General features: G+C 46.0%; 1 protein-coding gene and 1 non-coding gene across 2 annotated transcripts; both read left to right on the top strand.

Moving 5' to 3' along the window:
• The first annotated feature begins 493 nt into the window (after positions 1-493).
• On the top strand, positions 494-565 carry trnas-cga. The gene has a single exon. It is a non-coding gene; the product is annotated as a tRNA-Ser (tRNA).
• A 3,763-nt stretch (positions 566-4,328) lies between these two features.
• Positions 4,329-11,752, top strand: fosb (FBJ murine osteosarcoma viral oncogene homolog B). The gene is made up of 4 exons (XM_007911700.2): positions 4,329-4,759; positions 7,579-7,860; positions 9,102-9,209; positions 10,451-11,752. The coding sequence occupies exons 1-4, from the start codon at positions 4,631-4,633 to the stop codon at positions 10,934-10,936; spliced, it is 1,005 nt and encodes a 334-aa protein (XP_007909891.1). The 5' UTR covers positions 4,329-4,630; the 3' UTR covers positions 10,937-11,752.
• Positions 11,753-13,955: the final 2,203 nt, after the last annotated feature.

Here is a 13,955-nt window from a genome sequence, read left to right as displayed (position 1 = left end):
ACAGTCGGGTTCCTACTTACTGCTCGGTAAACAGAGGTGTGTGAGGGGAGTAAGGAAACTCACCCAACATTTCGCCCTGCCTGTGAGTCGAACACAGGTCCTCGTGCCTTGCGAGGCGAACGCTCTAACCACTGAGCTACAGGACTCCATACACTCTTATGCGCTCCGGGACCCTACCCCGCATGAAGGCTACGTACACGTGAGTTGTTGTTGTTTTTGTTGCGCATGAGGGGAGTCTCACCAGTCAATGCAGTGAGGATAGGCGGGGCGTGGAAGGTGGGCGAACGAGTGCTTTGTGGTGACCTACTTATGAGTGCTGAATAAACAAAGTACTCTCTCCAGCGTGATCTTGTTGTTCCATCTTTAGTCACCACATTCTGGCTCCATTAGCCTCATGATGAACAATTACGTGACCTGAAATTATGCTCAACCAGCCGAGTGACAATCCATCAGGTAAGGAAAGTGAGGCCCCGCCTCACCCGGCAAGCATTGGAGTCCTGTAGCTCAGTGGTGAGAGCACTTGCCTCGAAAGCGAGAGACCTGGGTTCAATTCCCGGCAGGGCGAAACCTCGGGCAAGTTTCCTTTCTCCGCAAGCCTGATAATAATCCCTCAAGAAAAAAAAATGATAAAATTGGTCATCGCAATCCACGACTGTTATTATTATTGCCAGACCAGCGTGGGAGCTGAGCGGATTAATGCCGACAGCGAGATCCAGCGAGATCTGCTGTAGATCCCGCAGTGAGCATTATAATAATGTAATAATCCTGGCATGTGATATCGCGCCTTAACATGTCTTCGAGACGTCTCAAGGCGATTCGCTGGATACACTGTAAAGCCAATTGACTGTATTTGTGGGGAAAACATGGCAGCCAATTGCGCACAGCAGTGTCCCACAAATAATCCCAAATAATAACTTGTGGATTGAGTGATCCAATTATTTTCTGTTAAGGGATTATAACCCCAAGAAAAGCGACCCACCAATTGACTAACAACCAGGTTCCTACTTACTGCGAGGTAAACAGAGGCGTGTGGAGTAAGGAAACTCACCCAATGTTTCGCCCTCACCGGGAATCGAACCCAGGTCCCTTGCTTGTGAGGCGAATGTTCTAACCACTACACTACAGAGGGCTCAGTGAGACCGGCGGAATTATCGGTGAGCAAGCGTGGCGGGGGGGGAAAGCGAGAAAGCATAAGTGAAGGGTCCATTGCCATGGTTCGGCAAACACAGATTGCTTCACCAGTCAAAAACGTTCATCAGCCACCAGTGAAATGGCTTACAATTCAGATCCGGGGAAAAGTAGATCTCAGGAATATTCAGTATCACAGACATGAAAAACAAAATGTTTTCTATCTCCAATATGTTGCAGTGTGACTCAGTATTCATTGACTGCTTGCTCACTCGGATATCAGCTCTGCCAAGGTCTCTCGGCCTTGATGTGGAGCCAATTCATAATAAGTGATTGATAACATTTCATACAGTCCTTCAGAGGGAGTATCTGTACCTCATCCTGCCTGAGAGTCATGAGAATAATAATAATCTCTGACATTGTGGCTTAGCTCACTAAGACAGCTCCCGTAGCTTTACCATGTGAGACATCAGGAGAAGAGTATTGCATTGGGAGCATTGGTGGAGTATTGCTTCTCCTGATGTCTCACATGGTAAAGCTGAACTGAAACTGAAATTGAGATGCTAATCAGGAAGGTCCCAAGAGCAATACCTGGGGCTGTACTGAGTTAAGTCATAGTGTCTGGCAACTGTTTTTTCACTATTTACAGAAAGATTTCTGAGAGCCTGAGTTGACCCCAAGCTTTGGAACTCCATCCCACAGCCCCTTTGCCTCGCTGCCTCCCTTGCTTCCTTCAAGGAGGCGAGTGGAGTCCTGTAGCTCAGTGGTTAGAACACTTGCCTCACAAGCGAGAGACCTGGGTCTGATTCCCAACAGGACGAAATGTTGGGCAAGTTTCCTTACTCTGCACAACACCTCTGTTGAGCAGTAAGTAGGAACCCAGTTGTTAGTCGATTGGCAGGTCGCTCTTTCGGGGGTAGTAATGCCTTTAAAAAAAATTGGCACTTTGATCAATGGGTGTTTGTGGGACACTGTTGTGCACAATTGGCCGCCGTGTTTCGCTCACAAAATATACAGTCAATTCACTTTACAGTATATACTGTGAAACGCTTTGAGACGTCTCAAAGACGTGATAAGGCGCTGTATCAAATGCAAGGATTATTATTATTATTGTTATTCAAGACCCATCCCAAGACCCTCCAATTCGACAGTGCCTTCAGTCCAACCTCAACCCTCCCTGCCTTCCACCCCTCCTGATCCCAATCCCCAGCTCGGGTCCACATCCCTGACTGTCCAGCACCTTGGGACGTCCTCTCGATGTGAAAGGTGCCGTGTAAGTGTCATTTGTTGTTGTACTGGGTGACATTTTTGTCACTGTAATTTAGTTCAGGCCGTCAATCAATCACGACCACAAGTCATTTCCTCGGCTCAACATATCAGATAGTTCCAGGAAAAGCCATGTGTGTTTCCATTCATATGAGCAGAAGTGTTTTTTTCCCCACAAACATCGGTGGATTAGTTTCGGAATGTAAACACACGTGGTAAGGGAGGGGAAATGGTCACATATCATAAAATCTTGTCCTGACAAGAAAGTAAGAGAACCTGGTGTGTAAACAAGCAAACTCAGAACTCCAGGAATAAGTCTGTACAAGGTTTGTTGCACGTCATTTACATTTAAATGTGTTGAACATAAACACAGTAGTATTCATTGTTTAAATTTCGATCCAGGGTGGGTTGGGAGGGCTAAATATTTTCTTTTCAATATATTTGAATATATTATTAGTTATTATTATTATTATAATAATCCTTGCATTTGATATAGCATCTTATCACATCTTCGAGACGTCTCAAAGCGCTTCTGGAAAGTATTTGACTTTCAAGAGTTATTCAGCATCAAAAGCTGAATGTTTATTCTTGAAAGTCGAACACTTTCTTCAAACCAACTCCTGCAAACATGCAAAATAATAGATATTGATCGAATAAAGTGGTGTTCTTTTTAAAATGTAAACCCATTACGATATAATAATATATTAATAATATTCCTTGCATTTGATATAGCGCTTTTCATGTCTTCTACACGTCTCAAAGTGCTTCACAGAATAGATTGTAAAGTGAATTGACTGTATATATTTGTGGGCGAAACGCGGCAGCCAATTGCGCACAGCAGTGTCCCACAAACAGTCGTGGATTGAAAATGACCGATTTATTAGATTTTTTTTGAGGGATTATTATTAGGCTCTGTGTGGAGTAAGGAAACTTGCCCAAGATTTCCCCCTGACCTGCCGGGAATCGAACTCAGGTCTCTCGCTTGCAAAGCGCGTGCTCCAACCACTGAGCCACAGGACGGAATACGTACGAAACAACGGGGTCAAACTACCACTCGGGCGCGAAACATTAAGCTTTCATTACCTTATAATAGTATAATAATGACTGCATTTGGATATAGTGCATTATCACGGCTTCGAGACGTCTCAGAGCGATTCACAGAACCTACTGTAAAGTGAACTGTGGGCAAAGCGGGACAGCCAATTGTGCACAGCAGCGTCCCACAGGCGGAAAAATCAAAAAATAGATCGAATGACCAATTATATTATATATTTTTTGAAGGGATTATTACCCCCCACCACCCCCCTGACCCCACAACAGAGGTGTGTGTGTGTGTGGAGTAGGGAAACTTGCCCTAAGGTTTCTGCCTGCCCGGGGGGGGGGGGGGCATCTTAAGGGGTTAAAACGGTCCCCCCCCCCGGGTTCGAATATTGTTACCGCTTCCATTCCGAGCAAAACACAAATAAAAATAAAATTCACCCGTATTTTCTCTTAAAAAAAACTCCTTTTTTTTAAAAAAAATGCCCCGGGAATGTCGACCCATCTATTTTTAAACCCCCTCCTCTCTCTCTCTCTCTCTCTCTACCCCCCCCCCGGTGGATAAAGCGGGTCCCCGGGGGGGGGGGGGGGGGGAGAGGGGGAGAGGGATTCCCTCCACGTCACCGCTGGTAACCAGTAAACAGCAACTCACACACAGAGCCATATATGGGCATGTACGTCACGTTCCCGGGCGGAGCCACGCTCGGCCACAGAGAGACACACACAGAGAGGGGACATTGTATGGGGGGGATTTCTATCAAATAAAAGCCCGACCGACAGCACGAGAGACCGAGTCGCCCCTGTCGAGCCGTGTGACTGTCCCGGTGGTGGTGGTGGGGGGGGGTCGCTGCCTTGTGTTTTTTTTAATGCTGTTTACGGTCCCCGAGTGATCTCTCTCTCTCTCTCTCTCTCTCTTTTTTTACGCCGCCGCTGACGTCAGAGGAAACACGGTATAAATACCAATCGAAGGGCTGCAGTTCATTCACAAAGATTCAGGCGCGCGTTGGTGGGACACACACATACACACACATACACCAGGACTTTTGAGCTTCTTTTTAACTGCACACTCGCTGTTTATTATTATTATTATTATTTTTTCGGGGGGGGAACCCGACTCCGATTGGGTTTCGAGGCGCTGCTGCTGCTGCAAAAAAACCAACACAACGCTGGGACCTGAGCGAAAACTTGGGAGGAGGACATGTACCAGGGATTTCCAGGCGACTTTGACTCGGCTTCTCGCTGCAGTTCTTCCCCCTCGGAACCCCAGTACCTGTCATCCGTGGATTCCTTCAGCCAGAGCGTGGGCAGCCCCACCACCGCCGCACAAGTGAGTTGGGAGCTTTAAACGGATAACTTTTAAGGTGGTCGTGTGCCCGTGTTTTTGGTTGTGTGTTGTGTGTGTGTGTTGTGTGGAGTCAACGAGGAGACTCGAATCAGAAATGCTTCACGATTTGTAGTGTCAACGGTGGCGGCAGTGTGTGTGTGTGTGTGTTTTTCTTTTCTTGATCGGTGAGTCGTCCGAGTGAAAAAGTATGTTGTGCCACCTGTAATGCCGGCAGGTGCCGGTCAACCCGAGAGCTAAGAATCTAAACGGTTTTAATCCTTGCGTTTGATATTTGGTGACTCGACGTCAAAACGTTTTAAAGCAGGTAGACAGGGGGGCAACTGCTGTAGTGAGCGAGTGTGGGTCTGTTGGACAAAGCACGTTTGTCCTACACATCAATAGCGTATTATTTTTCTAAATCCATCCCGACCGCTGGAGCCAAAGTCTCTGAATGAATGGAAAAGCCGGTTACAAGGCAAGGACCCGTGTCCCGTGTGTGGGAGAAGTGGGGAGGGGGGGGGATAGATGTGGAGGGAAAGTCAGCGCCTATCGCTTTATAACATTATCCATCCTTGCATTTGATAAGAGCGCCTTATCACGTCTCCGAGACGTCTCGAAGCGCTACAGATAATATACCGATTTATGCATTTCGTGGTATTTTTTTAATATGACCAATATCTTAATATCCTGACTTAGAAATACTTTTAGGTTGATTTTTATCCGGGGAGGGGGGGAGGGTGAAAGTGCTTCCAACTTGATCCCTCTATCCAGCCCAGCACTTTCTCTCTCTCTCTCTCTGTATAAACAGCTGTAGGTCGCTGCTGAGATCAATGAAACTCTGTGAAATGGCAGATTCCCTATCAGTCTCTGTGCCTGGGGTGTGGGGGGGGGGGTAAAGGGGGGGTGTAGGGGGTAGACATTTCCAATTAAACTGCACCGATGCCCTGGGGCCGGGGATGGGGGGGGAGGGGGGGGAGGGGGCGACCGGGGTCAACCGTGAGCCGAGTTTGCCCTCAAACCCTGGGCTTGACTCGACGTGCGTAAAGGTTGACGTGTTGGAATCATCCGCGGGTGACGTTACGCACGCTGCCGCCCCCGGGCTCGGCGTCGCCCACGTCAGGCGGCGCGCTGCTATTTTGGAACGTCGCCTGGCAACGCCGCCGTCAGGGGCGTCATCGACGCCGACGCCACGTCGGTCCGGCGTGGGCTCGCCGGGGCGTGCGTGCACGTGGCTGCCTGTCGCTCTACGCGCAACGCGCTCTCCAGTCTCTTGACAGTCCCTCTGACGGGGGCGAGAAGACCAACAATACTATATATTTATTGTTGTCCTCTGTTGCTAAACCCCTCTATTTCTGTCGCTCGCTGCGTCGCGTTGTTTATGCTGTTTATACCCGGCGCCAAGTCGGCACCCGGTCGTCGGTCGATTGGCGGAATCGCGTGTCCCGGGTCTAATAATTATTAAAAAAAATAATAACAATAATAATAATTCGGTCACCCGACCCACGGCTGTTTGTTGCGCGCAATTGGCTGCCCGGGTTTCGGTCACAAAACGCACAGTCACTACACTTTACAGTGCATCCCGTGAAGCGCCTTTCGAGGCGTCTCGAAGACGTGATGAGGCGCCGTGCCGAGGGTCGTTACACGATACGATATTATTACGATAACCGTATTGGCGGATTGCTTTTCCCCTTTCGCAAGTAAATAATACAAAATAGTAACGGTTCTTGGGAACGGGAGAGTTGCTGTGGAAATACAAAAATAATAATAATAATAATAATTTGGTCAGTCGGTCCCCAACTGTTTGTTGGACACTGCTATACGCAATTGGCTGCCGCGTTTCTCCCACAAAATATAGCCAATAAACTTTATATTCGCTTGACTATAACCTGTAGCTCAGGGATGAGAACACTTGCCTCGCAAACGAGAGGACCTGGGTTCGATTCCCGGGCAGACGGGGTGAAACCTCGGGCAAGTTTCCTTGCTCCACCCACGCGAGCTCCTGATTACCGAGCAGTAGTCAAGTCAACTGGCAGATTGCTTTTCTGGGGGTGATAATCCCTCCCAAAATAAATCTTTAAATAATTTGGCCTCTCAATCCACGACTGTTTGTGGGACGCTGCTGTGCACAATCGGCTGCTCTGTTGTGCCCACAAAATCTAAAGTTAATTCACTTTACAGTACATAATCCTGTGGAGTTCTTTGAGACGACTCAAAGACGTGATAAGGCTCTATCATCAAATGCAAGGATTATTATTATAACCTGAGTTTAAAATGCTTCATAGTAAAATGAGGTGAAGAGGCAGATGCTCAGCACCTGGGACTTAAAGCAGATCATTCAGTCCAGATCCTCTTCAACCGTGCCTACGGTCAGCTCCCTCATCCCCTGCCACTGTTAAATGCCCTGGGACACTAACTCCCCTGCGTAAGGGGCACTGTGTAAATGCAAGTTGTTGTTGTTGTTGTTACCCAGTGTTCCAAGAAGCAACGTGGTTCAATATACAGCTCATTTTTGCTCGTACAATAGCTTTATCTCTCCCCCAGACTGGGCACTGTGTAGGGATGAAACCTCTTGAGGGGAGGAAGAGAATAACATAGCATTAGGTCCAAGCTGCACAAAGTTCTGTTAAACACAGAAAGGTTTGGTAGCTGGGAATTCCTAGGGCCACACGTCTTTTGAGGTGACCTGTTGCCCCCACCCCAGTTTGGGGTTCCAGTACCTTAGCTTCCACGACTAGAAGAAGAACGACCTGCGGAGCTTTCCCCATCCCAGTCACTTCTCTTCCCAAACCCAATTTAAATGTAATACATTCCATTTATTCCAGGAGTGTACTACCAGCATCGGGGACATGCCAGGATCCTTTGTACCAACCTTAACTGCTATCACAACTAGCCAGGACCTTCAGTGGATGGTTCAGCCAACTGTCATCTCCTCAATGGCTCAATCACAGCCACAGCCTCCGGCTTCCGTCCATCCCCAGCCCATCATGGATCCGTACAACCTCCCAGGGACAAGTTATTCTACCCCAGCCATGTGCTCCTACATTAGCCCCGAGCCAACTAAACCCACCCGAGCCAGCCGTCCCCGCCGGGCACGCGATGAGATGGTGAGTGTTATAGGAAATGGAGGGAGGTGGGGGGTGGAAACTCTGCCCAAAATCTTAGAAGCTGTTTCTGGGGTAAAGGACCTGTGCTGTTTTATCATGTCACTACGTACACCAATTCCTTTACGTTGCAAGATTTTTCTTATTTGTGGGGTGGAAAAAAAGCTAAATAAATAGTCTTTCTCTCCGTCTGCAAGTCGCTATTTCAATGGAAGGAAAATCTTGTTGGCTGGAGTCACAAATACTGAGCATCACAATTCTTTAAATGTACTACTAACTGAAGGTAGATTGGTGGACCGTTGTACTGGTATACCAGGGTACAACTGACACTATCACAGCGCAGGTGGTAAATGCCTGAGTGCAGCTTGTGGCTGAGATTGTGTTTAGAAGGGAAAGTTGTGGTTGGAAACGCATTGTGTGGTTGGTACAGCAAGGCTGTATAATACGGTGGTTTTGATCCATTTGATACAGCGATTTATCACATCTTCGAGACGTCTCAAGGCTCTTCACAGGATATACTGTGAAGCGAATTGACCCAATATTTTGTAGAAGATGGGTGCAAGGCATTTCTCAGTCCTCTCTGGTACCTGCAGGATTATTGGAGGCTGTATTTATTCACCGGTGTATGTGTGACCTGTTGCCTCAGCACAATCCAGCAACGCATGTCCTGCTCCCCACTGCACTGAGCTCCTGCAGCCAGCTGCACTGTGTGGGAGCTAAGCAACTGCTCCACAAGCAGGAAGTCTGGAAATGTCACCAGGCTGTGTATGCATTGCACCTTCGGCACATGGTTCAGGAGTGCTTGGGAGAGATGTGATATTCCTCACAGGGTGAAAGAGGAGCTGGGGGAACCTCGGGGGAGAAAGATGAGGGGAATAGATGGATCCTCAATGCAGAGCTACCCAGCATGAATTTTCAGTACATCTAACCGAAGCCTGGCTGACGGTGGTTCAGTGGGAGCTGGTGATAATAATAATAATAATAATCCTTGCATTTAATATAGCACCTTATCACGGCTTCGAGATGCCTCAATGCGCTTCACAGAATATACTGTAAAGTGAATTGACTGTTTATTTTGTGGGCAAAACAAATTGAACAAGTTACATGGGGAGGAAAGGCAGTTTATTTTAGAATTGACGGTATACTTTGCGATGACAGTTATCTGTGTGAATGGCACTCACTCCCCTCTCCCCCTCTCCGCCACCCAAGAAAGAGGTAACTGATGCTCATTGTCTATCTTGCAGCTCACAGCAGAAGAGGAAGAGAAGCGTCGTGTTCGCAGAGAGAGGAACAAGCTTGCAGCGGCCAAGTGTCGGAATCGACGTCGGGAGCTGACAGACCGACTGCAAATTGTAAGCAGACGCCGCCGTCTATTCTCTCAACTCTTCAATGCTTCATCCTTTCATTTTAGAGTTTGTGATTCGCTGAGTTTCCCACAGTATCTTTGGTCATATCCCAAAGTCCAGGACTAATTTGTTCAAGGGAAAAGTTCCCAAACTTTGGTTTTTGCATTTGTTTTTCCCACATCACAAGGGTAATAATTCCTTCAAAAATCCATGCTTGCGCAATTGGCTGCTGTGTTTCACCCAAAAAATATACAGTCAATTATTATCATCACATTTTTGTTAGGTCAGGGTATCAAGGGATACGGGGCAAGGGCGGGTAATTGGAGTTGAGATGCAGATCATACACGATCGTAAAGAATGTTGGGACAGGCTCCAGGGGCCAAATGGCTTAATCCTGTTCCTGTATAATAATATAAATAATCCTTGCACTTGATATAGTGCCTTATCGTGTCTTCGAGATGCCTCAAAGCGCTTCACAGAATATACTGTAAAGTGTAGTAGCTGTATATTTTTCTATCTTTGGTTCATAACCTGGGCACAGCCCTCACTGGAGCTGCCTCTAAGAGCTGAACAAGATAAGGTGAGACTTTCCCGACACTGAGCTGTGCTGCTACTGATCTTAAGTCAGACTACATCGATGTTGATGCAAGGGTGCAAGGATACTGGTGGAAGTCGATTCGATAACAACTTTTAAGAGAGAAGTAGATAATTATTTGGGGAGGACAAGTTTGCAGGGCTATAGGGAGAGCGGGGGAGTGGGATTGATTTGGAAGCTCTTTTCAAAGAGCCGGCACAGACACGATGGGCCAAATGGCCTCCTTCTGTGCTGTATTATTCTATGATACACTGAGCCTCAGTGCCCTTGGGTTTGAGGGAAGTAAACTCCTGATCACCATCCTGCTGGGAGCTGAGTGTGTGGATGCTGGATAAGGACTGAATTGGAGCTTCTGTAGCTCCTGATCCCAACCGTCAGCTTGGTGCGGATCCCTGACTGCCCAGCACCTTGGGACGTCCTCCCGACATGAAAGAATCTATACAAATGTAATTTGTTGTTGTTGAATACCCTGTTGGCAACCCTGGAGCATTAAGCTGAATTTGGGAACTACTTGGCTCTCAGCCAGACAAGAATCACCCCATTGGTGAAGGGGGTTATGTAATCTTGAATAGCAATAAACATTGCATTTGATATAGCACATTGTTTTTTGAGTTGTGTGTACCAATCATGCTTCCTTTTGTACTGGTATTAGGAGACAGACCAGCTGGAAGAAGAGAAGGCCGAACTACAATCCGAAGTGTCCGAGCTGCAGAAGGAGAAGGAGAGGTTAGAATTCGTGTTGGTGGCTCACAAACCGGCCTGTAAAATCCCCTATCAAGATGATCTGAGCCCACAGCCCAGCACTTCAGGCGAGGTGAGCGCTTTGGAAATGGCCAGCTTACTGGACATCAAAGAGAGCCCTTTCGCTAGGAACTTTGCATCCGGCTCCCACCCACATCAGGGCTCTCAGGTGTCCATCGGTGCATCTATGGCTGAGGTGTCCTTTGGTAGCTCGTTCTATTCGCACTGTGAGCCTCTGAACACGCCGGTTGTAAATCCTAGCCCCAACTCCTCATACACATCTTCATTTGTGTTCACATACCCAGAGGGAAGCAGCTGTGGGGTGCTCCACCAGCGGAACAGCAGCAGCGACCATTCCCCGGACTCTCTGAATTCTCCATCGCTGCTCGCTCTGTAAACTCCACCTTGTGCTAGCTCCACGCACCACTTAATCCAGAGCTATATCTTTTACTGAGTCCTCGGTCCAGCTGAAGGCACGGCACAGCACCAGGAAAGGGCTGAATGTGCCACAGACCTGCTTGTGGATCCTGGACACTTTGTGGACGTGAATCAAGCCACAGGTGTGCGATATCCACCTTTTACTTGCTGGTCGCTGTGTCAGTACAGGATCCCAGTGGGTATCTATCTGCATTGCTACACGGCTTGGCAGCTGCCACTAAATCATGTGCTTGTCTTTTTCAAAGCAAATTGCGATGCTAGTTATAGTTATTATAAAGCACTGTGTGAATGTACTTTCATATTTTGGTTTAAGAGTGCTCTGTACACCTCCATCTGCACCTCTGGAGCTGGGTGGGTGAGTGAGGAAGGAAGGCCCAGGGGCCAACCCAGAGGCTACAGGATGTTGGTTCTTTGAATGTAATGGCTTTGTTGGTATAAACCCTACTCCCAGAGTAAGAGTCCCAAACGAGCTAAATTGTGGCTTGCAGATTGAAAGGCCCTCGTATCGCACACCTTGAGCGCTTGTCCCCTCTCATCAACTGTAGCAGGAGGCTACGGAAGAGAAGGAGCAAGCTCCCTCCCCTCCCCATGTAACAATACTGTGAATCCAGACATTTTGCTAAACAAGTGAATTAATATTTCTTGTTTGGCTTTTTAAAGAGTATTTATGTCATGTGAATCCTCGACTGCTGTAATGTGAGTAGAAGTCAAGTAACTGTCAATGTGACTATATATTATATATTCTATATATCTGTGTGTATATATATAATATATAAGTATACACACATACATGTAGAATATAAGCTCCAGAGGTTTGGTACTAGAACCAAAGGCCCATTCCAGGTTAAAATCTCTTTTACTAACTAGACATCAAATTGACATATTTTTGGAGAACTAGTTTTGAAAACTTTCGTTTTGAAAAGTTTTTTTTGATGTACCAACTCTTAAACCACCGCTCTACATAGAGTTCAAATACAGCACTGAAGGATAAATGTTTTTTGGGGGGGGGTTCAATTTAATAACATAAGAATTTGCTACGCGAAAGAAGACCAGGGTCCATCTAGTTTGCCTTCCACCATCCTGGCAATCACTTGACATGTCGTGTCCCAAACTATATACTGTATCCCCAGATGTTATTTTCTAGCAGAAATCTATAATTTGTTCTTGATGATGAGTCCTTACAAACGTGTGTGATATTGGACTAGAAAGTTGTCACTCTGTCCCTAACAACCCTAGTAGAATCAATGGATAATTTCACTCCCATATAACAGTCCCTACATATAACTAATGAGGGTTACCTAATGTTACAGTACAGAAGTGGTCCTTTGAGCCAATCAACTCTGCACCAGTGTTTTTCTCCACTTGAGCCGCCTAGTCTAAACTCAGCTCCCACTCAATTTCCCCAGATTATTCCATACTTCCTTTTTTCTGGAAGCGTATGTTAAACCTGATGGTTATTTATCTTATTTTTTTTTTTTAACAAACCGCCCACTGCTTTGTCTGTTAGGGATTTGCATCACCTGTACTGTACTCCCTCCCACAGATAGGACAGGATACGAATTGAGCGGGCTCCCAGTTCAACAATGCGCTGGAAATAAAGCCACACGGTTCAGTATAAGATAGATGTTTAACTTATTACTTTCGATTTTATTTTTGTATTTTTTTTTAAACATTATTTATTGTATAATCCAGTTGCAAGAGCGAATGGAGTGAGTTAGAATTTTCTTGAGTTTTTTTAAAAAAAACCTATAGTAAAAATAATCCTTGCATTTGATATAGCGCCTTATCGCATCTTCAAGATGTCTCAAAGCGCTTCACAGGATATTCTGTAAAGTGAATTGACTGTAGTGCCAAAATAAGTATAGTTGCGAGCGGAGGATTTTTAAAAAAAAAAAAAATATTTTGTGCCTGTTACGAATGACCGTGTGCTAAAATGTCTGGAAACATTGCGAAGCATTCGATCGTTTGACAATCAAGTCCTGTTTCTGCGCCAGCCAGTCAGATGAAATGCTACACACTGATTCCCCTTCGTTCTTTTAGTCTAGTCGTCAGCACAATTTGCTTCAAACTGCCACTGCTTAAAGGTGTATTCCATATGTAGTATTATAGATTTACGCTATATTTACTGAAAATTACATTTTAAAAAGTCATGCATGGAGATGAGATAACATTCCAGACAGGAATGTGATATTTCCCACAGGAAGGATCAATTATATTTTACATGATTATTTGTATTGCCTGTAAATTGTATGTTCTAGTATTGATCTGTGATCATATTCTGTAATTAATGGTAGATTATCAGAAACTCTATGGTGATTATTTTTTTTAAAACGGTTGAAATCTATTGCTGGGTTTGTGATTGTAAGAATTGTGCATTTTTTTGTGGCATTAAAATGGTCTTTCCTTTTTACCCCAGAAAGAGAGGCACTATTAACTTCCAAAAGGACAAGGCATAGTACTAATCCCAGCAGGACCTTATTCAGGCTATGGTGGGGGTGGGGGTCTAAAAGGGAAGGATAAATCAAGGCAAAGCAACTCCCTTTTTACAATGGCCTCCTTGATCTGGAGCTAGCTGCCCTCTTTCCCGAGCAACTGCCTGTGATGCAGTTGACGAACATCTCGCCTCGCTATCTCAGCTCCAGAGTCTTCTATGTTGCTCTCTAAGCGGGTGGAAATGACCAGCGTCAGTGACCTGACATTTGTGACCTGAAGATAAAGTTGGGAACAAGCAGTGGAAGCTGGATCAGGGGCACGGAGTAGAAGCAAATATCAGAACCCGTAATTCATCCAGGCTCAGCCCGTCAGACCATTTTGTCTTTAAGACGGGGTGTAATTGTGGAAAATTCTTAAATTCAGCCTTAATTTGGAAGCCTTTGGAAGCCGGTCATTTTTTTAAAGCACTGTTTATATTAAAAAAAAGCTTCTATATTAAGACTGGATTTAACAATTTTATCCCACCAGAGTCTCACAGCTAAGAC

The sequence above is a fragment of the Callorhinchus milii genome, unplaced genomic scaffold, assembly GCF_018977255.1.
Source record: "Callorhinchus milii isolate IMCB2004 unplaced genomic scaffold, IMCB_Cmil_1.0 Scaffold185, whole genome shotgun sequence".
NCBI lineage: Eukaryota > Metazoa > Chordata > Chondrichthyes > Chimaeriformes > Callorhinchidae > Callorhinchus > Callorhinchus milii.
This window is presented reverse-complemented; position numbering and strand designations above follow the sequence as displayed.